The sequence below is a fragment of the Agelaius tricolor genome, unplaced genomic scaffold, assembly GCF_023055355.1.
Source record: "Agelaius tricolor isolate 1412-34295 unplaced genomic scaffold, bAgeTri1.0.p SCAF_15, whole genome shotgun sequence".
NCBI lineage: Eukaryota > Metazoa > Chordata > Aves > Passeriformes > Icteridae > Agelaius > Agelaius tricolor.
The window spans coordinates 21,884,793-21,911,512 of record NW_027269275.1 but is presented as its reverse complement, the minus strand read 5'-3'; the positions used below and the strand labels follow the sequence as shown (position 1 = coordinate 21,911,512).

At 41.0% G+C, this 26,720-nt stretch overlaps 2 protein-coding genes across 4 annotated transcripts; both read right to left on the bottom strand.

Moving 5' to 3' along the window:
* Positions 1-3,737: 3,737 nt before the first annotated feature.
* LOC139596565 (carbohydrate sulfotransferase 5-like) lies at positions 3,738-21,827 on the bottom strand. Of its 3 annotated transcripts, XM_071440974.1 has the most exons (3): positions 21,703-21,774; positions 18,684-18,719; positions 3,738-13,206 (listed from the first exon to the last, which is right to left on the bottom strand). In XM_071440974.1, exons 1-3 carry the CDS (start codon positions 21,768-21,770, stop codon positions 11,997-11,999), a joined length of 1,314 nt encoding a protein of 437 aa, XP_071297075.1. In that variant the 5' UTR covers positions 21,771-21,774; the 3' UTR covers positions 3,738-11,996. The 3 variants fall into 3 exon arrangements, with proteins under 3 accessions (XP_071297075.1, XP_071297077.1, XP_071297074.1); XM_071440976.1 differs by lacking the exon at positions 18,684-18,719 and having other exon boundaries at positions 21,703-21,827; XM_071440973.1 differs by lacking the exons at positions 18,684-18,719; positions 21,703-21,774 and adding an exon at positions 17,792-18,472.
* Positions 21,497-26,720, bottom strand: TMEM231 (transmembrane protein 231). The gene is made up of 7 exons (XM_071440977.1): positions 26,439-26,720; positions 26,193-26,362; positions 25,030-25,158; positions 23,496-23,639; positions 23,112-23,193; positions 22,879-22,984; positions 21,497-21,987 (listed from the first exon to the last, which is right to left on the bottom strand). The coding sequence occupies exons 1-7, from the start codon at positions 26,578-26,580 to the stop codon at positions 21,798-21,800; spliced, it is 963 nt and encodes a 320-aa protein (XP_071297078.1). The 5' UTR covers positions 26,581-26,720; the 3' UTR covers positions 21,497-21,797.

Below are 26,720 nucleotides of genomic sequence, written 5' to 3'. Positions count from 1 at the left end.
ACGACAGTCGCGCTTTACGGCACCTTTTGCGACAGTCGCGCTTTACGGCACCTTTTACGACAGTCTCGCTTTACGGCACCTTTTACGACAGTCTCGCTTTACGGCAGTTTTACGACAGTCGCGCTTTACGGCACCTTTTACGACAGTCGCGCTTTACGGCAGTTTTGCGACAGTCGCGCTTTACGGCACCTTTTGCGACAGTCGCGCTTTACGGCACCTTTTACGACAGTCGCGCTTTACGGCACCTTTTGCGACAGTCGCGCTTTACGGCACCTTTTACGACAGTCTCGCTTTACGGCACCTTTTACGACAGTCGCGCTTTACGGCAGTTTTACGACAGTCGCGCTTTACGGCACCTTTTACGACAGTCGCGCTTTACGGCAGTTTTGCGACAGTCGCGCTTTACGGCACCTTTTACGACAGTCGCGCTTTACGGCACCTTTTACGACAGTCGCGCTTTACGGCAGTTTTGCGACAGTCGCGCTTTACGGCAGTTTTGCGACAGTCGCGCTTTACGGCACCTTTTACGACAGTCGCGCTTTACGGCAGTTTTGCGACAGTCGCGCTTTACGGCAGTTTTGCGACAGTCGCGCTTTACGGCACCTTTTACGACAGTCGCGCTTTACGGCACCTTTTACGACAGTCGCGCTTTACGGCAGTTTTACGACAGTCGCGCTTTACGGCAGTTTTACGACAGTCGCGCTTTACGACACCTTTTACGACAGTCGCGCTTTACGGCACCTTTTGCGACAGTCGCGCTTTACGGCACCTTTTACGACAGTCTCGCTTTACGGCACCTTTTACGACAGTCGCGCTTTGCGGCAGCTTTACGGCAGTTTTACGACAGTCGTGCATTATGCCACTACATTCATGGAAATTTTACGGTACTTTACAGCACTTTACGGTTTTTATTTTCTTTTTCATTTATTTTTTATTAATTTTATTTTTTTAATTTTATTTTTTATTTAATTTTTCCATGTTTAAAGCTTTTATTTTTATCATTTTATTTTTTATTTAATTCTTCTTTTTAATTTTTCTATTTTTAAACTTTTTATTTTATTTATCTAATTTAATTTTTTATTTAATTTTTATATATTTAAAGTTTTTACCTTTTTAAATTTATTTTTTATTTAATTTTTAGTTTTAATTTCTCCATTTTTAAGGCTTTTATTTTATTTTTTTAATTTGATATTTATTTAATTTTTATTTTTAATTTTTCCATTTTTAAAGCATTTATTTTATTTTTATTTAATTTTTATTTTAAATTTTTCTATTTTTAATGCTTGTTATTTTAGTTTTTAATTTCATTTTTATTTAATTTTTATAGCTTTTATTTTTTAAATTTTTTTATTTAATTCATATTTTTAATTTTTCTATTTTTAAAGCCTTTTTATTTTCTAATTTTTATTTAATTTTTATTTTTAATTTTTCTATTTTTAAAGCTTTTATTTTTCTAATTTTATTTTTAATTTAATCTCTATCTTTAATTTTTCTATTTTTAAGGCTTTTTATTTTATTTTTCTAATTTTATTATTTAATTAATTTTTATTTTTAATTTTTCTATTTTTAAAGCTTTTTATTTTATTATTTAATTTTATTTTCATTATTATTTTTAATTTTTCCATTTTCAAAGCTTTTATTTTATTTTTTTAATTTTATTTTTTATTTAATTTTAATTTTTAATTTTTGTATTTTTAAAGCTTTTTATTTTATTTTTCTATTTTTATTTTTATTTAATTTGTATTGTTAATTTCTCCATTTTTAAAGCTTTTATTTTTCCATTTTTAATGTTTTTATTTATTTTTTTAAGTTTATTTTTTAGTTAATTTTTATTTTTACTTTTTCCATTTTTAAAGCTTTTCTTTTTCTAATTTTATTTTTTCTATTTTTTCTATTTTTATTTTTTATTTTTATTTAATCTTTATTTTAAATTTTTCTATTTTTAAAACTTGTATTTTTTAATTTTATTATTTATTTAATTTTTATTTTTAATTTTTCTATTTTTAAAGCTTTTATTTTTCTAATTTTATTTTTTATTTAATTTTTATTTTTAATTTTTCTATTTTTAAAGCTTTTTTTATTTTTCTAATTTTATTTTTTATTTAATTTTAATTTTTAATTTTTCTTTTTTAAGCTTTTATTTTTCTAATTTTTTTTTAATTTTTATTTTTAATTTTTCTATTTTTAAAGCTTTTTATTTTATTATTTAATTTTATTTTTATTTCATTATTATTTTTAATTTTTCCATTTTTAAAGCTTTTATTTTTCTAAATTTTTTTAATTTAATTTTTATCTTAAGTTTTTCTATTTTTAAAGCTTTTTCTTTTATTTTTCTAATTTTATTTTTATTTATTTTGTATTTTTAGTTTTTCCATTTTTAATGGTTTTATTTAATTTTTTTAAGTTTATTTTTTATTTAATTTTTATTTTTACTTTTTCCATTTTTAAAGCTTTTCTTTTTCTAATTTTATTTTTTCTATTTTTATTTTTTATTTTTATTCAATCTTTATTTTAAATTTTTCTATTTTTAAAACTTTTATTTTTTAATTTTTTTTTTTATTTTTAATTTTTCTGTTTTTAAAGCTTTTATTTTTAATTTTTTTTATTTTTAAAGCTTTTATTTTTTTTTTAATGTATTTATTATTTTTAATTTTTCTATTTTTAAAGCTTTTTGTTTTATTTTATTTGGTGCTGCCCAGACCAACTCAAGCTGCTGATTGTAGTGGTATTTCAGGGTCTTGCATTACGGCACTACCCTTTATGGAACTTTTATGGCACTCTATAGCACTTTACAGTTTTTATTTTGTTTTTCATATATTTTAAATTAATTTTGTTATTTTAATTTTATTTAATTTTTATTTTTTATTTTTCTATTTTTAAAGCATTTTATTACATTTTATTTGGTGCTGCCCAAACCTGCTGTAGTGCATTTTTATACTTTATAATACTTTGAAGTAATTTTGATTTGTATACCCATATTTTTCCCAAATGGTTTATCCCAAACTGTACCCCCCTCCCTTTACCTGTGTTATCTCTCTCCCGGGATGAGATCATCCCCAAACCCCCACCCTGGCTCTCTGTCAATCACTCAGCCTCCCATCCCCTCCATGCAAAAGTTTCGGTCCAAGTCATTGAGTGATTAGCCAGAGGCTGGGAGTCAGCCCCCCAAGCCTTGCCCCATACACTGTCCTATATGTCTATCCCGCAGCATCCATCCCTTAGGGTCACTTAATGGTTGGTAGGATGTTATCTACTTTGGGTTTCCACCTCCCTTTAAATGTAACCTTGGCACATCTCCCTGGGGCTCTCTGCAGGAGGTCCCCTGAGGTGCAGGAGCTCCTTTGGGACTCCTAATAAAACCTTGGATTAACCCCTGCTAAGAGTCGGCCCTTTATCATCTACCGATGTCTCTGGTGTCTCTTGTGCTGCAAAGGTGACCAGCCCAGGTGCCCTCAGTACCCTCGGGGCACAGAAAGTGTCTCCCTGCCAGCCCAGGTGCCCTCAGTACCCTCGGGGCACAGAGAGTGTCTCCCCCCAGCCCAGGTGCCCTCAGCACCCTCGGGGCACAGAGAGTGTCTCCCCGCTGTCGGCCGTGTCGGGGCTGCCCCCCCGGTTTCTGCTGACTCGGGACCGGCCGAGGGTTACAGAGAGGCTCGCACAAACCCGCTCGGCCGGTGATTGTGGTGGTGTTTGAGGGTCCCCAGGACAAGGGAAGAGACGAGAAACTTGACTCCACCTTTCAGAAGGCTGAAATATTATTTTATGATCTCTATTATATTAAAAGAAAATGAGATATTAGAACTATACTAAAAGAGCAAGGAGACATCAGAAAGCTGGAAAGGAATGAATAATAAAAACCTGGGACTGCTCACAGCCCTGACGCAGCTGGACCATGATTGGTCATCAAGTAGAAACAATGTACAGGAGACCAGTCCATGATGCCCCTGTTGCTAAACCATCTCCAGCCCACACTCCACAGCTAGCAGATTGTTATTGGTTCCATTTCTGTTCTGAGGCTTCTCAGGAGAAAAATCCCAGCAAAAGGATTTTCATCAAACACATCAGTGCCAGGTGATGGCACAGGCAGCATCAGCTGGCTGAGGTCACTGTGTCATCCCTGCCAGCCCACATGTCACAGCAAGGAGGAGAGAGTTCACCCTGCCAAGGGACCGGCTGCCAAAACAGAGCCATGCCATGCATGCCAGTGTGTGCATGGCAGAGAGAGGACATGAAAAGCCATTGAGGAAGCTGCCACCTCCTCCCTGAGCTCTGCCCTGCAGTCCAGGTCATGGGCAGCCACTTTGGGAAGGCTGCATTTGCTGCCCATCAGCTGCTCTGTGTCTGACATGAATTGAAATAGCCCAGACTTGGGTTGGTGCTGAGCAGAGGGCAGTGAGGAGAAAGGGAGAAGGCTGTGCTGCAGGGCAGGTGGATCCAGGCAGAGCCAATTTGGGGAGCAGCCTTGTCTAACAGCATTTCATTTTCCAGTTCTACTACATTACATTTCATTTTGCACTTCTGCTAGAACTGCATGTCAGCAGGTTTCAAATATTCTCCTCAGTCCAGCAGCCTGCTTGATAGTGCTGTGTCTTTATCAGACCATTGATGGTCCTTCTGAAATGTGAGTCTCACTGGCTGCATCCAAACCTTGTGCTTGAAGAGCATTCCTAATTAAAGCAGATTTGTCCTTTGGGGAAGAAGGGGCTGCAAGGCATTTCCTAAAGCATTTTCTACTCCAATTTCATTGTGAGGAAATACACCTGAAGGATGATGCAGGGATTAGGATTGAGACAAAGATGAGTTTGGTGGGTCAATTTTACTTTGAGAGCTTGAGAAGCACAGGAAGCCCAAGTGATGATCCCAGAGGGTTGAACACAGAGGTTTCACCCTCCCAGATATACAAGGGCCTTAACCTTAAAACCACTGCTCTCAGCAAGGAGCTGTCTCAACGCTGCATTAATGTTTTCTCCTCTTTGTGCATGTGTAGAATTGAAATCCCTCTTGGGGAGGAAGCTTATTCCAAGTAAATTCCTAAACAATCAACTGAAGAAAAACCCTGAAATGTTCTTTCACTTGATTTGCTACTCCCTGCCAAATGCATGCGCATGCCAGGTCTTGAGCCTGGTACTGGAGCTGAGCCTTGAAGGAAGAATTGTCCACACAAGGCTTCTCCTTCAGTTTTGGGATCCAGTGCTGATTGCAACCAGGTCTGGTGAGAGAAGTGATCATAAATACACCACGTTTCTGTGTGGCTCGTGAAAAATGAAGAGCAGGTTTGGCCCAAGGCAGGTGTTGTGGTCAGATCCTGTCTGCTCTGCATGGAGTGGAGGTTTTGGTCTCTGGGAACCTCTCGTGTGGGGCAGGAGTTCATGTTGCAGCATCTCCTGCTGGGCTTCACTCCCAGATGCTCCAGTAATGATATCTGAGGGTTATCTGGCTGCACTGGCCAAAGATGCTCTGCTAAGACACCTTCTCCTTCAATTCTTTCAGGTCTCATCGGCTTTCATAGCTTTGTATATTTTTAAATCCTTTGACATTTGAAACACTGTTCCCCTGCAAGGCCTTCTCCTAAATCCCAGCTTCTCAGAAGGCCCAAGGGGACAGGGTTGGCCAAGGGTGGAGCTGTTCTGGGTTTGTTGGTGGTGCCTTGTAGTGAACAGTGTGTTCAGAGCTGCTCTGCTGGTTCTGCCTATCACTTTGACAGGGAAGGAGTGTGCTGGGATGTGATAAATCACTAAATTGTCACTTCTAAATGCTGCTTGCAATGAAAACATTGTGTATAAATCCTCCTAAATGGTGTTAAATTTCTCTGCTATATTTCTTCCCTCCCACCCCACCACTGCTGCTCTAAGTAGGATTCCTTAGTAGCTCAGTCTTTCTTTGTGTTTTGTGTGACATTTATGCCCACTTTCCCCAAAGCTCTGGGGGTTCTTTTTAAAATATGATATTGATTTTTTCTTGGTTTAAAAAAAACCCCTGAAATACACACACACACACATACACACACACACACACACACACACACACACTAAAGAAGCAGGTCTCCATGGCTCAGCCCTGAGTGGTAAAGGAAGAGCAACAGGAGGGGTGGTTTGTGGTGTTGGAGAAAGTCTCTGCAAGGCTTACAGGAGCATCCCATTTCCACAGATGGCTTTTTTTAAAAATGCGTTATGGTGCTGGGAAGATCTGGAAAGAGTGCAAGTCCTTCATTCCGGTTTGGATGTCTTGTTTAAAGAAATGTGTTCTTTCAGCTCTTGGAGAGCATAGTTTTGGATTCATCCTCACATCCTCCAGTCTTGATGGCTCTGTTATTTATTTCCCTTTCTCTGCCCTTTTCCCTGCCCTCAATCCCCTGATGGCTGCAGGGGATGTGGTTCAGGCACTCATCACTGCTCTGTAGCTTCTTTAGAGAGCTAAAACTGACTGGGTCTTATAGACATCTGAGAAAAACAAAGTTTCAAGTCCCTGTTATGGGATGAAAGGAAGAAAGCACTGACATTCCTCCTCATTTATTCTTGTTCTGTGGTCGATTTTGCCAGAGATGCTACAAAATGTGTAAGTGGCAAGATTAAGTTTTGTAACTGATATAATCCTAATTAGGAAAAGTTACAAAAATACAAAAATCCTATTAATCAGCAACTATCTGAAATGGTTTCATATAATTAATATAATTATAAATTCATATATTTTCAAATTGTTTCATGCTTTTTTATGTGTTTCATATAAAAAAATAGTAACACTCTTACAAACAATCCCAGCAGCCTTCAACATGAGAATAGTTCCATTCGAGACCAAACAAGAACTTACCATAAGCATCTTCATCTGGCTCCCCATTGCTAGCTGAGTAGTACTCTAAGACTGTCCGGTACACACTGTAGCCTAGTTGCTTATACATATTTACAGCAACATGATTTGATACTCTCACAAAGAGATCGACAAAAAATCCACCCTTTCTTTAGCAGGGGAGGAAAAGAAACAAAAAAGCAAAACCACATTAAGGAATAGTAGGTAAATGTATTTCTAAATAACAACCCATAAATTGTAATGAAACACAAGCAAGTCCAATGTAGTATACTAATTAAACATCTTTCCCAATGTAATAACAGATACTCTCATTTACCAAGGGAAAATTCAGTCATAGACGTTTAATTTTATTTTTATCGCATGGCCATCTTTCATCAGTCAGTGAGTTCAGAAATTTGATCAGAAAGAACAAGACGAGTTACATGCCCCCACAGGCCTAAATCCAATTTTAAAAGTATCCACATTTTAGATTGCTTGGATTAGGAGAAGTGGAATCAGTCACAAAATTCAGTTGCCTAACAGGAGATGATAGACCCTTAATTCCACAAGGCAAATTTTTCATACTACTTTCCAATCTTACCAACCATAGTGGGGTTGCACTACTAGAATCAGCTAAGGACATTTCCCAGTGGGTTCATCTGACACTAAATTAAATTTTCTCAGGTACAAGTAACCAAGCAGGGGATGGCAAGTAAACTAAGATACTCTCTGCAGTACAAAATTTGTTCAGGACTGTGCCTGAGGGCATTGCACAAAGCCCACAGTTACTGAACAAGTATGTTGGAGGCCCTATAGGAAACAGTGCTGATGTTTCACAAAGCTCTTTTTCTGTCAAGGAATGTTCTTTTATACACTATCTGTACTGGAATTCAGGCTATTTCCTCCTCCCTCTGGCAAGTCAGCTTTCAGAGAAACCCTGAGATTTTAAACTGCTAAGCAACTTTCATAACTCTTTTTCTCCAACTGTGAGGAATTTCAGAAAATCAGAACACCACATAAAGCAAAATTCTGCCACGTAAAAAAGAGGCAGCTTTCTGTAGAAATGCTACTTTTAAACGTTACTGTAAAAGATAAATTTAAAGATAGCCATACTACTCACTTTTCTGAAATTTCTTCCAGGAGCTCCATCAATTTAGCAGCCAAACCCAGCCATCAAAATTGTGGTGCAACAGAGAGAGCAGTAACGTGTCCATGCCATTCTTCCCTAGTCACAGAGCCTTCGGCTTTGCCCATGACTGTGAACATACAGAGCATCAGCACAGCAGCACCTTTGGAGTAATGCACTGCCTGCAGCCAGACAACTTCACAAGAGGAATAAGCCATGGATAAACACATGATACAATGGTTGTGGTAAAGGCTAAAACAGGGATGTCTACCTTTTCACTCTATGATTCAGCAGCCACTAAAAATGTCATTTTACTCAAATATTACAGCAGTTTCTTGACTGCTCCGAGCCCCCATCATCCTCACAGCTCACACCTGGCGCTGATGCCACTCTCCAACAGCACCTCTCCCTGTCCAGCACACAGCCCGCTTCTCACAGAAACTAAGCAAACAGAAATCTGCTCCGGGTATTGGCTTTTCTTAGTCCCTCTGGTTCCACAATTCAAACATGCATGTGCACTGATGGCATTGAGGGAAAGCCTTCCAGTGGAGAAAACTGTCATTCTCGTAGCACACTTTGATACACCTTCAGAAAAAGCAGAATCAGCGCCACCTCCTAAGGCCCCTGCTGAGGAACCCAGCCCTCCTTGGGACACCCAATGCAGCAGACCTCGAAAAAGGAGGAGAAAAGTCAAGCTTGGTGTGGAAAAAGAGAATATAAGTACACCAGCTTTTAAAAAAAAGCCTTCACACAGCAATAGTGGGAACCAGTCACATTTCTCCTTTCCTTGCTTTATGTGGTGACATAAATATAAAGTAAAAACACATTAAACACAAGGCAGACCTAGGATTTTACAGGTCTTTGTTTTGGATGACAAATGTCTGGATGACAAATGTCTCTTCCTAACCCTAACCCTAACACCCAGCCTAGTTTAAATCTGTCTTTAGCCCGACTCTTCCTTACCTCCCGTTTCCCACTGCTCCGCTCAGGGCTTTGCACCTCATGCTCCTTCCTCCCACAGCGGCGTGGCACCGGAACACAGAGAGGTTTTGGCTGGTACTCACGTTCCCACCAAGATGATCTTACCAAGAACTCTTCTGCTTTTCACTGCGCCAGCCACAACAACATTTGCTCACTAAAAGAAATCTTTTCCACAATGAACTGCAGGTGCAAGGGAACAAGTGCTGCCCAGAAACACTACTTTTCAACCTAAGGACAAATAAATGCTTTCTGAGGTCCTAATTCTGTTTCAGTGCACCAGCACCAAATCAATCTGCTTTGGCTCTGAAAACATCTGCAAAGGAAGTATTTGTACTGTTGAGTGTGTAGTTACTTTATCTACGTATCCAGCTTCCATTAAGGAAAATAACAGGTGGTATAAACTTCATTCAAACACTGTGATGAGACATACAAAGTGATTTCAGTGCAAATGAAATGAAGTAGCTTGTGTACTAAGGATGTAAGTAGAACTCGGAAAAGCTGGGATGGGATCGAGGGAGGATGAAAGAGCCTCAAGACCATAAAACTTCATCAAATGACTGAAGCTGATTAAGGTAAGCAAGCCTTATTCTGTATCTTAGAGCAATTGAGTTTCTCACATCAAAATGGAAATCAGTCACTATTAAATTGTTTCATAGCGAGTGGTATAATTCTTATACAAAACCATAGAATTATTTATGAATTATATTAATGAACATCGTATGAGGACTATGCCTGCATGTTACTACAGACTTTTTTTTTCTTGCAGCTTGGACATTCTTCTTGTCCAGTTGTTATCCAGGGATAACAATGTACATAATGTTGACATGGATTCAGGGTAGTGGTATGATCACCTTCCTGACATACGGGATACTTTTTTTGACTGAAGCTGAAAAATTACCTGTAAAAATATTATTGCAGCCCTCATCATCCTCACAGCTCACACCTGAAATAATTTTATTTCCAAGTATACAGTTTTGTTCTAGCAAATTTATGTTTAGCTGTCCCAAATAAAAAAATTCTAAATTAACAGCACAAAGGACTGAGGGTGATTAGATCAGTGTACATGCAACTTTTAAAGTAGTGCAGTTAGAGGAGTTTAGGACTGAAATTGTCCTACATAATTGGGATTAGTGATGCAAACCAACAAATTAAAAAAAAAAAAAAGAGGAAATAAACGTTTTCTACTATCATTTACTCCCCCATTTTGCCATTTAAAACCACTGTTACATCTTCTCATGCTGTGGAAGGTGTTTTCACTGGGTCAAAATGGAAGCATCCTAAATGTGCTATACTTAGAATAAATCTACTGATACAGACTTCACAGAGGATGCTACAACTGCAAATTAATTTCTCCATTCAATAAGCTACATATTAACCCTATTAAGGAACAAGAATAACTCATAAGCATCTAACAGCTGCATTAATTTTCAAAGGGCAAGACATGGTTTGGATTAAGAATCCAGCATGCTGTATGTGGCACTCCCTAAAACAGAAGAGCTAGGTGAGCGGAGTCCACAGTGGTAAAGGAAACCTGAGAAACTGAGGAGCTGAAAAACATCGTATTGGTTGTGATGAGGGTTGCCCGGCAGCCGAGTGGTGGAAAACCACAACACCCAGCACGCCCCGGGGACCAACACGGACTATAGCAAGTTCCGTCCCCTGGACCGCAGCTCCCGGCGTGCGGTGAAGCGCCCCCTTGCCCGCTCAGTTCCCCCGCCGAGAGGCGATTGCACCACGCCGCGGCGCCACCGTAGCTCCGCGCGGCTCCGGACAGACCGTGCCACCCGCTCCCGCCCGGCGCCCTCCTCGGCAACCCCCGCTGCCCGCTCCCGCTCGGCACTGCCGCCCGCGCCGCTCCATCCGCCGGCAGTCCCCGCCACTCGCTGCTTGTGCCGCGGGCCCCGCAGGCACCGTCGCCCTCCTCGGGTCTTCCCCTGGACTGGCCACGCGGTCGCCCGTTCACCGCTCACCTTCAAGTAGCAGTACCAGTGTGAGGCAGAGCGCAGCCACGGAGAGCGCCACTACGGGTTTCTTACCTGGAGCTTTGGTCAGCAGCTGGCACCGGCGACGTCTCAAAACCGCCAAGTACGCGCTCCATGCTCAGCGGAGGGTCTGGGGACAGCCTCCCCCGGCCCCCACCCGCGCTCATTCCGAGCGTCTGCGCCCGCGCGGTGCTGGAGCATCACCGCTGCCCCAGGAGTTTCTCGGGCGCGGCACCGAATATTAACCGTACACGAGCATCTGTCTGTGCTATCAAAGTTGAACGGATCACTTCCATGCAGCAATATAATCGATACGCAAATTTTCAAGGCTTACTAAACTTCTCAGTGATCTTCACAAATTGCTTATAGTTGTACAGAGAGAGGATAACAGTATGGAGTGCGGTGGCAGGAGCAAGCGTGCACTTATTCTTTGTCACGGTATTAGAACACAACAGGGACAGCATTAAAACGCTATTTCCACTATGATTCCACTGAAAGTTTCTTCATATCCTTTGGTTCTTGCAATCCAAGCAAACATCACATTCAAGTATCTGATTGTAAATATTGCTATTCCAAATAAACCACTATGAAATCTATCAATAAATGAAGTTTCCATTTAAGCCTTTTACAACACAGCTGCTGCAGTTGCCCCACCTTTTGGAAAACTTGTATGTTAAGATTTAAAACATCAACAGAAGTCTGAAAAAAAATATACAACTGCAAAACAACTTTAAAGAAGAAAGTCAAGTGAAGGAATTTACTATTTACTTTGTTCCATATATACAAATAAAGAATTGTGATTCTTAAATACTTAAAGCATGAAAAAAAAGAAGTATTATCAATAAACAGACATCTTCAAGAATCCATCTTTTAATAGAAAGTGCTTAAATTATATTCTTAAAATAATGCTGTGAGCAGCACAGTAACAGGCCGACCAAGTATCTTGCTCTTTTTTTTAATATGTAAAAAACTCAGGGGAAAAAAAAACTTCTTACATTAACAGAAAAGGAGTAGACGAAAAGATAAAGTCACAGCCAAGGATTTTCCAATTACTATATGCTGTGCAGTATAGAAATATTCAAACAACTACCCTGCCCCAACTCCCCAGATCTCTCAAAAATGTCTTAGTGCTTTGGATTAAATGATGACCAACTGAATTGATTTTGTCGTCTTGGCAACACCAAATCCAATGTCAGATCTCTTTGTTCTTTTTCTGAATCCACTAGCTGATAACCAAGAATGTTTATAGCACCTTTGCAAACTTCCTGTATTTTCTTAACTTTCTGAAAGGAAAGAATATTTCTCCAGGCCTGTGAAACACTAACTGCATCTCGGGATGTTATTTTGAAGGCTTCTTTTTTTTTCCCCGGTCCCTGTCCATGAGTGATATTATAAACCCAGCTTTTGAGCCTGGGAGTCAAACTAAGATCTGCAAATTTATACATTTCTGAGATTTCTGATAATGGATCTCTTACCAGATCTTCAAAACGGACCATTAAATAGCGATCTTTCAGGAAATTAGGTGGTTTTAGAGTAGCTGTTTCATAAATCTGAACATGACTTCTACAAACCTCTTGCATTACTTTGTATTTGCTATCTTCCACTTTAGTGCCATTGGTACTCAAGACAATTCCATTGTCACGGGCTAATGCTTTCACCGATTGTTCCCGTGACTTAACGACTGCCCTGGGGTCACGGACCAGGTGAATAATTTTGAGATTCAAGGACGGATCAGTGAGGAGGGGGTATAGGACCTTCAAGTCAAAGAATCTAACTTCCTTGATGACAACATGGCTGTAAGTTTTACAGGCTTCTTCCACCTTGCTGAATGGATACCGTCCACAAAGAGTCTTGCATGCCAGTTCACTGGTTATGTCGGTACGTTGAAAAGAGTCACAAGCAGGAGCTGAACACAGAGCCCGACTTGCTGCCCACTGGAAAAGATCGGATAAGTTTCTTTTCCAAGGCATGTAAGCATCAAACACAGACATGTCACACAGAAAGACGGACCTGACTAAGTCCCGCACTGCCATGTGTAAGACTTTGGCACTGTTCTGGTACATTGTAACCCACACGTGCCATGCAGGCTCCATCAGGTAGAAGACACTGGGGTGCTGGCTGAAAAGTTGACCAACAAAAGAAGATCCTGACCGCCAAGAGGAGAGAATAAGTATGTGGACTTGTGATGGTTTCTCCTCAGACTGAGGCATGAAGCTACTGTACCGGGCATACATGAAGAGTAAGAATCCAGTCTGAACTGTAACAAAAATTATAACAATTGTGCTAGGAATCCGAATCCTTGCCATTCTCACCGAGGAAGGGTAATGAAAAAAGCTGAAAAAGAGAAGGGAAATACTGGTGAACCATTGCTGCTGTGGCACAATAACAATACAACTTAGACAATACAAACTCTTGCATTAGTAAAACCTTTCTTCAAATGTGTATGTATGTATGTGGCATTAACTGCCTCCTTAATCAGCTGCACTTGGGGATGAACACTGCAGGTGACAGCTGTTGGGGAAAAAAAAGGAAGTAATGTGTGACACTAAGATCACTGCAGAAATAAGGAACTAAGTAAATGTTCAATGTTGAAGAAAACCTTGGGTTGATGCAGCTCAACCCTTGGATTAAAAAAAAATCAAAACAGAACTACAAAATACGCAAGGCCCTCAAATTGAACACTGGTAAACACTGTGCTAAAAAAAAAAGAAGAAAAAAAAAGTTTCTGACTTGCTCAACTGTATTTCTATTTCAATTTAACATTACAAGGATTTCTATCCCCTAAAAGGAGTGGATGCGAACATTGGTAGCTGTGGGTGCTGAAATTAAAATCATCTTATCTAATGTGAGTGCTGTACCCTACAGTGGCCATAGGCTGCTATACCAATTGGTGTTTGTCCACAACCCTCTATTTTCCAAACTGCAGAAGGCAGAAGATGGATGAAAACTCACAACCTGAAGCCACACCTGGCCACAGGTGACAAAATTTAAAAGCTGCTGACACGTATCTTTGGTCTGGAGTGCATACACCCCAAGACGGAATACCCTGAGTTTGCATTCAAGTTAGATTTGTCTGCATATAACTCCTAGAAAATCTTAGGCATGTCAAGCCCAAGTGGATTTCTGCTTTACTTTGCAGTCAAAGTTCAAGACACATGCACTCCTCCCCCCAGCTTTTTACTAGAGATTTTTGGCACCTACCCTTTTGTACTCTCACTCATGCAGATTCCACTTGCAAGCAGGCAGTAAATGTTAGCAGGCAAGGTAAAGGAAAGTACTACTCATGTACACAGATCATCTCAGAAGTTCTACATATACCTATTTGTTATCTAGCTGCATTTGCAATTACAATTTTTTTCTTGTTACAGTGAATGACACATTTTTCAACACACTCTAAACTCTTGAAAGAAAATCATGCAGACTAGTAAACAAAGATACATATTCATTTGACATAATAAATTGAATTGAATTAAATGATCACCCATTACAAAACCTTTATGTACACCGCATATTAAAAATGTGAAACTCTGCTTCAAAATTCTGTAGCAGCAAAAGTATACAGGAGTTCAACAAATAATCACATTGATTTAAAGTAAGTAAGGGAAGAAAAGCCTTCCAAGGACTGTTAAAGGCAAAAATGAGGCTACAGCCCATGGCTTAGCAATTCCTTAAGCCACGGATAGCCCACAGTATACTGTATTGCAGTGACATGCTGCAAGAAACAAGGCTTAATGTATTACTTTCTCCTTAGCAGTCCGCTGCTTGCTACTCTCAGGCACAAGAGCAGATAGATAAATCCTTAGTTTAGTTCAGCTTGGCCATTCTTCATAGATAAAATCTGCCTTGTTCTAATACTGAACATATTACATCTTTTTTTTGCATATTACATCTCCAGAAGCATCTACAAGTTTCTCTGTGCTGCGAGGATCACCAGCAATCCAGCAGCCTGCACTGACACTTCACCAAACAGAGGGGATGAAAGAATCTAAGCTGAAGTCAAAGCTGAAGTTGCATTTGCTAATTGAAAGATTTTTCTTGAAACAGGCTCTATGCCTGAAAGTCAGCCAGACACAACTATCTCGGATCTTTTTCTTGAGTGCAAAACGTGAGTCATTATCTGCACTAAGACTGCATTCTGCAGCTCATTGCAGTCTCACTTATTATGTAGCTTTCAGAAACTCAATTGTGCTTTTTAAAGAATGTGTTTCTACTCTAGCTACGCAGAACTGTTGCTCCACTCTAATCATGCTGCAGAGCTGCAACACTAACTGCTCTTTACATGTTATTAGCAGAGTGTGGGAGACTGAGGAATAAAAGCCAAAAGCTGTTTTTTACATTCACTTTTGCCTTGACTTTCTCAGACCTCTCCTTGCTCCAGTTCCCACACAAGTAGTGTTGAAGACAACACTGCCAATGAAAAAGCAGATAACGTGAGTATTAGTCCACAATATGTCTGAACTAACAAGACTCAAGCGCTACAAATAACATCAAATGACTACAGCTGAGGTATTTCCCTACACTTCATTATGACAGAAACTGCAAGAAAAAGTAAAACACTAAGTAGATATCAGTTTTCTATATTTAAGATTAATTTTCTTTCCTTTTAGAAAAGTTGGAGTGTTTCTAAGGAATATACACACATGTAGACACCATCAAATAAAAAGCATAATTACGCAGGACAATACAGCATCTGTAAAGTATTCTCTTGTGTGGCTTCCAGTGCATAAGGCCAAATATTCCACTTTTTCTGTGAACAGTGCCCTTTATTTCTGCACTTTTCTTGTTGGGCATGTGTAATTCTATTTTCATGTAAACAACCACTTACCATTTCCAATTGCATTCTGCAGTTAAGGTGATCTTAGCCCAGGTTAAACTCACATTCCCCTAAAGTACAATTTTTTTAACCCAACAAGGTCTTCTGTGATTTTTGATGAACTTTAGCTGAGGCAGAAAGCAGCTGTTGAAAAGCCCATAGAATAACCTTCTCATAGAGTTGCTGAAGATCCATATATGTATACACATATTTATAAATCTACTGAATAGATTACATTATATCATTGCCTTAGTTGTGGACTTGGCATTGTTGGATTAACAGTTGGACTTCATGATCTTAAAGGTCTTTTCCAATGTAAATGATTCTACAATTCCAAATGCGAGGAACGGGATGTCGCAATACAGGCTACTTCTGATCCTCTACCTATTCCATTGCAGGACTCGCCAGATGGTGCTGTTAGGCAAGCTTGCTCTTTCAGCACAGAAAGGCAATGTGCCAAAACTGCACACTGAAGCTGCATGCTGAAACACTAGCCTGTGACTTGCTTTGCATTGCCTCTTTCTGCTAGTGCCCTCCTCCTCCACCAACAGCTCAGTGGCACTACCTGCTCACACCAAGCTCCTCTCCGGAAAGCAAAACTGGGGTTTGTTACACCTCCTTTTATCCTGCTCTGTTCCACATAAGTGCTTCCTCGTAGTGCACCTGCCTGACTATAGCATGCCTGCCAACTGCAAACATGGGGGGGAGAAAGGAGAACCAGCAGTGGGGCCAGAAGTTTTAGCATTACTGCCACTTCAGCTGCCATCTCAGAGACAAAATCAGACTGACCCCAAGTGGCAAGGGAGCTACAACAAGCAGAAAAACAGGCTGCAACGGGCCTCAAGTTGCAGCAGACAGCACTCTGACGCCTCTCACATCTCTCAGCTGAGACACATGAAGTATGGCAACACTCAGAAGCATCACAATACGTGTTTCTGTAAGTAATGAATACTCCTTAATGTAAGTTATTTTACTAACAGTTACACTGTTATTCCTTTTCTGTGATAGTAGTAGTACTTCTTTGGTGATACTATTTCTTCAAGGAGAGCTCTGGTAAAGAGAATCATCAGAAGTCTCTCAAATTCTTGAGGCACAATCATCTCTTCACAGGGCAATGCAAATTTTCAAAATGTGGTCTGAAAAGCATTAGCTTATATGGTTTAGTTGCCAGTCCTGAATCAAGCTCTGTTCCTGGGCTTCCCTGCTAACAGCTACTAATGGAAACAAGATTCTACACTAGATGAGCCCTGGGACAATTCCACAACAACTATTCTTACATATTGTTCAAAGAAAATTAATTATACAAACTGGCCAATAGAGCAATCGTTTTCTTCATCACTTAAACTGTCTTTGATAGACTGCTGAGCTGCAGGGCCACTAGTTAGTATCTGCTTGCCAAGAAACTAGATACATTACAGAAAGCTATCCAGTTTTACTAAGCAGGGTAAAAATACAGTCAGTGGTAGTACTGATCCCAAAAATATCTCATTTCTAAGTTGAGCACTTTTCAGACCCAGAAAGGCAGAAAAGAAAGAAAGAAATGATGATCATTTAGCTCATGCTTCCAGGGACTTTTATTCGTTTGTCACGTAAGACATATAATGTTGGAATTAAGTAATCAGATCTTTTCAGGTCAGCTCTGAAAGGAGTAGAGTTTCTTAGTAACTTCTTTCAGCACAGAATTCAACCTGAAGAGACTTAATCAAGTAGCAAAAACTAACTTTCTAGCTAAAAAAGACCCTCCTATTAAACTGCAATTTTTTTTTTCTGGGATATTAAAAAGACTGTAGAAAGACAGAAAGTGTCTCAGAGCTGTCAAAACCATGCTCTGTCTTTGAGCTTTGGACAATAGGCTGGGATGAAACACTCCCTTAGAACAAACAATTCTGGGTCTGTTGTGGGAAGACTGAAAAACCAGGCTGGATTAAAGCAAAAACATTTCAGTGAAGAATTACAAATACCTGCTCCCCTACAATGACTTCTGAGCAACTGAATCTTAGCTGTCTTTGTCAGTGGTCTTCCCTGGCCATTTTCTGTCTGAGAAAATTTCCAGCATACTTTCATTTTAAACAGTCTGTGCAGCATTTTTAAAGTCAAAGAACTTACAGATTAATGTACTCAGTTGTGGGTCCCTTCCAGCTCAGAATATTTCGTGATTCTGTTGATTTCCCAGATTGATTTCTTCCACTGAAAAATGAATACCTAATGCGGGATAATGTGCACAACCTTTTGTTACCCAAAAATGACTGTCCTGTATGCTGACCTCTCAGAGCAATCATACGAGATGAATGTAATTATCTCTTATGTACTTAAAATTCACCAAATGCAGCAATACTGACTGTAAAAAGAATGATAACAGTGAATGTCATCATGCATTTTATAGAATTAAGAGGAAAACATTTGTTCATGGCATGATAAATAGAGCAAAGATCACCTGAAGGTCTACTTCTCCTCATCAAATTTACTCACTGCATTCTTCACCTATCAGACATTGCACCAATGCAATTACCGCCAAAAAAGGTTCTGTGAGCTAACGTTAGAAACATAGTTTACTACTCAAAAAAGTAAAATGCTGGAACACGACAAAGCTGGTCAAAGAATAACACACAACAATATTACTAGTAATTCTTGCAGTAAATCACCCCACTGACAAAACATCACTTTCCAGTATTCTTATGCAGCTAGAAATCTCACATCTTCATAAGGCAGAAGCTTATTGTATCAACAATATGCAGACTGGTATTTGAATGGGTACAGAAAAAAAAACCACCTAAAATAACCAGGCTGATTTTCGACAGCTTTACCTCTATCGGTGCGACATCGGCTCCGCCGTAACTAGTATTGCCGCTAGTCCGCCGCCACAGGCAGGGGCGTGTGTAACCCGCTCAAAAACATCTCCTTTAAAGTACCGTTGTTTGAGACCGGAAAAAAAAGGTCTGACCGGGCCTTCCAATCCCGTGGCATAACCGCACCCCCACCCGCATCAGCCTGTCCGTACCTTGTCGCCGCCTCCCGCCACCGCCGCGGCTCCGAGCTGCCGACAGAGACAATGAACCGCTTTCATACGTGGCCGAGGCGCCGGGGCAGCGGGAGGAGCCCGAGAAGCCGATCCGCCCGCCCCCGGAGCGCCCCCGGAGCATCCCCGGGCAAAGGCGCAGCCCGGCAGGGGCGGTCCGCTGGCCTGTCCCGCCCAGCACGAGTGGGACCGGCGCGGCGGGGCAGGCCGCCCGCCCCGCAGGGTCCCGCCTGGCTCGCGAAACCGGCTCGCGGGCGCCGCAGCAGCCAGCGCCCCGCCACCTCTCCTCCGCGGGGTCCCGCGTGCCTCGGGCCTTCCCGCGGCAGCAGCCCCCTCCTCCCAGCCCCTCCTCCCTCCATCCCGGCTCGGCACCCCCAGGCGAACAGAGCTGGCGCGGCCGCGTCCCGCTCGCCTCGTGCGAGTAGAGCGAGAAGATAATACCCCCTACAAAAGGGGCTGCTTGGTGAGTTAAAAAGCAGCGAGGTGGTTTCTTTTCTCCTAGTTCTACCTCTTAAAACACTCCCGAAGCATGGCTCTTACACGGCCATGTAAGAGCCGTGTTCCCACGTCAGTTTATGCATAGGACTTTTAACTTAAAACCTTGATTAATCCTAGCGAGCCACCATGTCCTCGAGCCACCATGTCCTTTCTCAATGACGAGCATTTAGATTGCTCTGTCATATGTCTACAGAGATCTGTGTAGTACAACTGTGGTGTATGGTGGTGGTTTTGACTTTTTGTGTTGCTTAGCAAGCCAAAAGAAGAGTCCTTGCAGATAGCTTTCTGAGAAAGGCTCTTCCTTCCTAAACCTCTTCTAATGCTGGTTGCAGTGGATTCTCAGGTATATATTTTTCCTGTGTAGTTCAGTTTGTTGCTTAAGCTATAAAATCTTGCTTTTTTTCTATTGCTTGTTTACTTACAAAAGCAGAATGTCTCTTCAAGCTCAAGAAAGGAGTCAGAACTGTGAACCAAGAACTACAGTCAGTATAAAAATCATCTAGGAAGTGACCGCAGGCAGATGTATCACAGGGTTTTTCTTCCCCACTGTGGTAACATCTGCCTTTACAGCTCCTTTTACCCTGCATTCAGTTATTAGTCCAGGCATGAAAAACCTCTTTGACAAGAAATGGAGGGGTGGCTTCAGGTCATATTAAACAATTACATGCCACCTGCAAGTAACAAACTCTTTTGATTGCCTCCTTTTAACGTATATAGTTCTTTGCTTACATTACTGAACAGGATTTTTTCCAGTTTTCGCCATCTAAAGGAAAAGAGAAACTTAAGGATGTTTTTCTCTGTATTTCTGGAACTAGGCCTGATCTCCATTTCTTATTTCACATGCATTCACTGAAGTGTTGCTGTCAGCAGCATCACGTGTTCTAACTTAATGTGAAAGGCTACAACAGGAGAAAAAAGGGAGAGGGATTAATGGAGTCTCCCAGTACTGTGGCTTTCGAGCATTAGTCTCTTCTGTGTTTCTGTTGCTACCGAAACAGACTTCTGTTCAGCTTGGAGGAAGATTCTTATGCATTCCATTTTTGTGGGAGTAGTACATTCAAACCCTTAAATTGCGGTCCTGTGGTCTCTCCAGAGATTTCTACCCTTTGCTCATGTCCACCTTAATGCTTGTGCAGATACATACCAAGTTCAGTCAGGGAACTGACTTGTCTGAAAAAGTGATTATATATTTGGTAAAGATCATCTTCACTATAATTAACTCCCTGAATTAACTCATGCAGTCACACAAGCACCATTACTGCTGCAAAGGAGAGCACACCAAATGTACACCAGCAGGAGATATGGTGGAAACAAGCTCACAGCCCCCTTCTTTCGTTCATGCTGTGCAGTGGCTAGAAGCACAAAAAAGCAGTAGACAGTTGCTTTGACTCTGGAGATGTTGATACGAAGCCAGTTATCAGTAGCCCTATGCTGCCACATAGAGACTTCAAAGATCAAAGAGCAAACTGGAGACTTCTGGAAAAAATAGCTCTCCCAGCTGCCAGGATGTTCAGTTCTAGAGGATGATAGCCAAAAGATGGCCTACCGCTCAGCTGCTCTTTCATATTTCATAGCTGCACCGTGTCTTAACAGTTCAAAAGAACCAAAGACACTTGGTTTTTTTGCAGAATTCTAGCATCTAGAATTGTTTTAAATTCTAGATTTAAATGTCCTGCCATAACACTGCTTTGCTAGAATTAATTCTTTAATAAAAAAACTGAAAATATAATGGAAATTCTGTTGTTTTCTCTTGTAAGCTTGCCTAGCATAAAAAGTAAGCCCAGAAAAAGAAGATAAAATAATCTTCCCTATGACCACCACCATCAAGAATGAGGGACATAGTCTTTCAATGTCTACCAGGTGATTATAATCTTTATCTGTTCTAAACAATTTAAGCTCTGAAGGTAATTATTCACTTGCTTTGAAACTCTGAGGCTTCCCTGGCAGAATTTTTTGCTAGTTTTCTTTCAATAGATAAAAGGATTCTCTGTTTTACAATTCACAATTAATGGTCAGGTGCTACAGTAATAATACCGGTAGTAAATGGTTGTGCAAATTTTGCACACGCTATCACCCAAAACCTGATTTCTCACATCAACCTTGAATTTATTCATCATCCAATTTAATAATTAAATTGCTGAATAAGTATAGTCACAGTTACAGAAGCGCATCTCTGACCTTAACTCATCCCTGCAGTTTTTCACTTCATAGTGCACATACATAAATGCATGTACAAATAACTCTTGACAACTCTTAAGAGTGCAGTGAATTGATTTACAAGAAGTAAAATCAGTTAATATTGTTACTTTTAGCATATTTTTATTTTCAGTTTTCAAAATGGTTTTTGACGCATGCTCCATTTGCAAAAAAATAACTAGGCTGTTTTTTACTGTCAAAAATATAAACTTTTCCAGCTCCAAAGCAGTGTTCCTAAAGAAATTAGGTGAATGAACATGTATTTTAAAAAGGATGCACAAACAGAGCATACTTGAAATATACTTACAAAATTCTGATCTTCTGAAGTAAGAAGTGTATAGAGAATAAAATCAGGGAACTATTTTTGAATGGCATGTCTATAAAGTCTTCTCAGGCATCTCTTCAGGACTGGTGTTGTTTGTAGGATAGGACTGGAGATACAGGCAGAACTGGTGATACTGGAATTGTAGTCAACACCTGATTCTGGAACAAAAATGTCTTAATCCTACCGAACACCCAAAGAAAGATAAGGAGGATGCTGACATACTGGATCCAGGCAAATTTAATAATTTCCCAAAATCCTGGCTGATATTTAAGCAAAGTCAAGGAGTGTTAATAGAGAACCTTCTGATGCTACCATTGCAATATCTAAACAAGGAAACTCATAGACAGAAAGGCACAAACCTTGTTAAGACAGCAGTTTGTGTCACAAATGCTAAGCCTCTGAACCACAGAAACACCTAAAAGCCTTCCACCACAGTAGGTAACAAAAGCTGGAGAGAACATCTGTCCTAGAAGACATTTAAACCAATTCTGGGTAAAGTACCTGCTTTGTGCCTGAGTCATCAGGAAGTACTTATTGTTAATATTCAGGCAGGTAAACAAATCTTGTAAGAAGTGTGCTCCATACAGATTCTTCTAAATGCAGATTTGTTCTTGTCTCAGAAAAAGAACAAAGAACATAATCAATGAAGAATTACTTTTTCAAAAGATAAAAATTCTGATCTGTCTGCACATGAACAAATGTAACAGCCTGCCACTGCAGGAGTTATTATTTGGTGAGATGATCTTGCATACAGACTTCTAATCATTTGCTTTAGGTCACAGACTACAGTATCATGCTTTGTGAGTGACATCTGTGACAGATCGGGACAGCAGGTGCTGCAGAACCAAAGCAAGATGTACTACGAATATTCCATGACAATAGCTAACAAACTGCTTTAAAGGCCTTTTTAGCAAAGCTGAAAAGCAACACGGGTTACCAATAAAGAAAGGCAAAAAGTGGTTACGAAGGCACAACCATCTGAAGGAATGGACAAATAGGTATTTCATCAGCTCCAGAACTGTAACATTTGCTTAGCTAACAAAAAAAAAAGTTTAGCAACACATCTAAGAGAAAACATTTTCATTTGGCCTGCATGTGGTGGAGGCTGAAATAATATAACCCTGTCATGTCACAGTTTGTGCAGTTTTTGAAGGATATAAGATAACTTCCACTGGGTAATGAATAGTGGCATTAATGATAAATGGTGTATCCGTTGCTCTTCCAGTCATCCAAACAGGGCTGGGATCTGAAAAGACTGTTGTCACTATAATGGAGAAAGGAAATGTCCAGGTTAAGGGGCTTTTAGGTATTAATACAGAAGTCATATACCTCACAAAACAGCTGCCAATATGCTAACTACTACTGTCCTGTAGCTACACATTCAGGCTTACCATTTCTATCCCAATATGCTGCAATGATGTTTGCCAGATCATAGTCACTTGCAAAAGGACTTGTGCCATTGACCACAGACACCTGTTACAACAAGGAGACACTTTATTATTCATCCAGTCTTCAAGACAGTAATTCTACTGAGTTTCTTACACAAAGTAACCATGCCTTTCAAGGAATGAACATAAACATCAGACTGAACATCTTGGCAGAATAACCTCTTCCTTCTTGTAGTCTAACAAGAAAACACCAGTTCAAAAGTCTTACAGTTCACTCTGTGCAATAGTACAAATAATTAGGGTGTCACTTAAGATACTAGGAGGATTAAGAGATTGGGGTGGGGGGGGGGGGTTGAATTGATGGGGAAGGGAAAAACATTTCCTCACATTGTATCTGGTATCCAGTCCACAGTGGTTAAGTAATTGCCTCTGGTTTAATTTCAAGTCTCCATTCACGTGGAGCTGAGACCCTGGCACAGGAGAAAAAAACTGAAGAAAAGCCATGCTCTGCATCACAAATGTTGACATCCTCTGAAAAAGTGAACACAAAAAAGGAAAATTTAGCAGGGAGGGAGGAGGAGGGACACTACATACTTTTCTATGTCTTGGTATCTACACATTTTTCTACATGGATTTGATTTTTCTAGGGCTCCCAAGTTTCAGATCATCACCTTAGTCTATACAAGAGACCACCAAATAAAAAATACTGCTTTTTTAAAAAAGCGAACTACCTTAGCTAATAGCTAACTAACTTTATTATGTCAACAAAGTTGAGATTCAGTGAAGTGCAATGTCTGTGGCCAATGACCGAAAGTTTTGACTAGCCATAACATGTAAAAAGCAGCAAGGTGACTAAAACAGATTCATTGGAGACACACTTTAAAAAAACTCAGCAGTCAAAATCAAGGACTTGTACTCTGCAACAAGAACCAAATAAAGAAGGGAGGTCCTTAGTTCTTATCAACCACTCAGTCTGAAGGAAAATTTCCACATTTACAGTGGGATAAAAAAAAGTGTTGTGAATATGGTAACTCTGTGATACCAATACCTGACCAAATACTTCAGCCCAAAATCAGGACTGTTGGGCCTTTATTCTGGGCCTCAGGCTTAAGAATGTTTTCTACACCACATAGCTATGCTTGCTAAGCTTGTCAATCTGCAATCAGCAAGACTCTCTACAGAAACAGCCTAATCTCCCTAGGTAAACAACTTTTTGTCTGTGTGGCTGCACCCAAGCAGCTCTGTATTACTGCTCCTTTCAGATGTATCCCTGGGTTCTCTGTGTGCTGGTGGTTTTCTCTTTGCTTTAAGGTATTAATTACACTGCCATTTGACGTACAATGGCAGCAGAATCGCACTGTCTTGTCTTCCTATAACACTTCCTCCTCCCAGTTACAAGATATAAAAGATCCTGGCAGATGATTATCGATGCTTCACGAACTGTTAAGCAAAATCTAAGGAGTTTTAGGCTGCTGCAACAGCCTGACTCCCCACCTCAGAAAATGAACTGGTTATGTCAAGACGCAGCAGTCTGTAGGAATGCACATCCTTCTGCCTATTGCAAAAATCTCAGTTATTTTCAGGTGCCACCCACACTGATACTCACTGTTGTGCATTTCTGTCCTGTATAGTGAGTGCACTACAGCCCAAGAGAATATAGAGCTTAAAAATATTAAAAAAAAAAAAAAAAAACAACAAAAACCAAAACCACCAAACCCTAACAAAGCGTATCAAAATACACAAGAGAGCTAGTCTAGGAATGACACAGCAGAGGGGGAGAAAATTAAGTATTTTTCAGTAAAACACATATTTTGGATAGGAATTTCAAATGTGGAAGGTTTCTTTTCATCTTTTGTATAACCACTACTGGAATTTTACAATAGGTCTATACATCACAACAAACAAAACCAAAAATGCTCACATAAAGCTGGTAGGAAAAGAGTAGAATCAGCTGAACGCCAACTACATGCTCTGTTGGTTGTAATGGAAGTTCCAGTTTAAAATGCAACTGATCCATTTTCCCATCTTGATTTTTGTCTTCTTCTCTCGTCTAAATAAATTTTTTTTAAAGACAGGAATTTCTGTTAGAAAGAAAAACAAAAAAAGTAAAACCCCAGGGGACCCTACAACTGCAGCACACACATACCAAGGAAGCAAACGGACTGCACAGTCAGGAATGTAATAAAAAGCTACTTGACTATTTACAGACAGAGGACTAGAGACAAAAAGCCAACACTGTTGTCTGTTATACAAGGTCTCATACACCCCTCCAAGGGAGGAAAAGTTTACTTCAAGGTCTTTTCTGCCCTAGACCATTCCAACCATCTTCCTTGCATGCCACAAAGCATGCCTTGGTGCTGGATCTTCTGTGCAAGACACAGTGCAAATATATGACTGGTGGTCAGGCCTCTGCCTCCTGCTATTTTAGCATGCCTCTTAAATGGCTTCTGTATGCTGATGCCTGGCAGTAAGCCAAGGCTTGCTATGCTTGTGTGCCAGAGTGTCCAATACTTCAGCTACTTGCAAAATACAGAAGGGCTCATAAAGAGGCAGACAGAAAAATAACTGCCACTGTGCAATCCCAGAAAGAAAAGTGACTGCAAGGCAGAGATTATGTGTTTCTGAAGGCACATATCTACTTCCAAATCTAGGTGTACCCTGCAGACTTCATATAATGACAAGCCATGTGGCCAGGGTAGAGCGGCACAACTAATTTGAATAAAGTAAACCGACGTGTTCACACAAACCACCAGCGGTGTTTATGGACTTGGTTTAGTGGCAAAATTGGTAGGGTTTGATTAATGACTGGACTTGGTCTTACGGGCTTTTTCCAACCTAAGTAATGCTACGATTCAGTAACACTGAGAGGGAGTGAAACGGGATTCATTAAAATTCCAGCAAATCCCGATGTGAGGCACAAGGTTATACATAAAGCTGCTGCTACCTGAAGGCAGCAGTGCCTGACGGGCCACACGCTCAAAAGCGCCATCAGCACTCGTGCCCTGAGCCGGCTGCCGGTCCACTGGCCCCACTCTGCAGCCTCGCTTCTCGCCAGTGTTGCCGGGCCGCCCCGGGCAAGCCTACCGACAGGAGCGGGACTCGGAGCCGGTCCTCCTGGAGCCTGTTGAACGCTGGGAATGTGCTCCACGCCAAGAAGCTGCCCGGGCCGGACCCGATGGTGGCGACGAAGAGAGCCTCGTACCGGAAACGAACAGTGGGCTGCTCCAGGTACGCGCTCTGCTTCAGCCAGAAACCTGAGGGCAAAAACAGCACGAGATTTCAGGGCTGCGCCAGGCCCGGCCGGGCCGCGTGGGGTCCAGCGGCGCTCACCGTGGCTCCGGTAGGCCACCAGCAGCGGCGGCACATAGGTGAGCGCCGTGATGAGCAACAGCGCCAGTGCAGCGGCGGAGCAGAACCCAGCCCGGTAGCGCGTGTACAGCGCGGGATGCGAGTACAGCTCCACGCCCGCCATGGCGAGCGGCCCTCAGCGCCGGCTACCCGCGCCTTCAGCGCTGCACTGGGCGGAGCGTCGGACTGACGTGACGCCGCACCAATCAGCGCCGAGGAGAGGAGCCCATCAGCCAATGAACGCGCACCGCTGCCTCCCGGGGC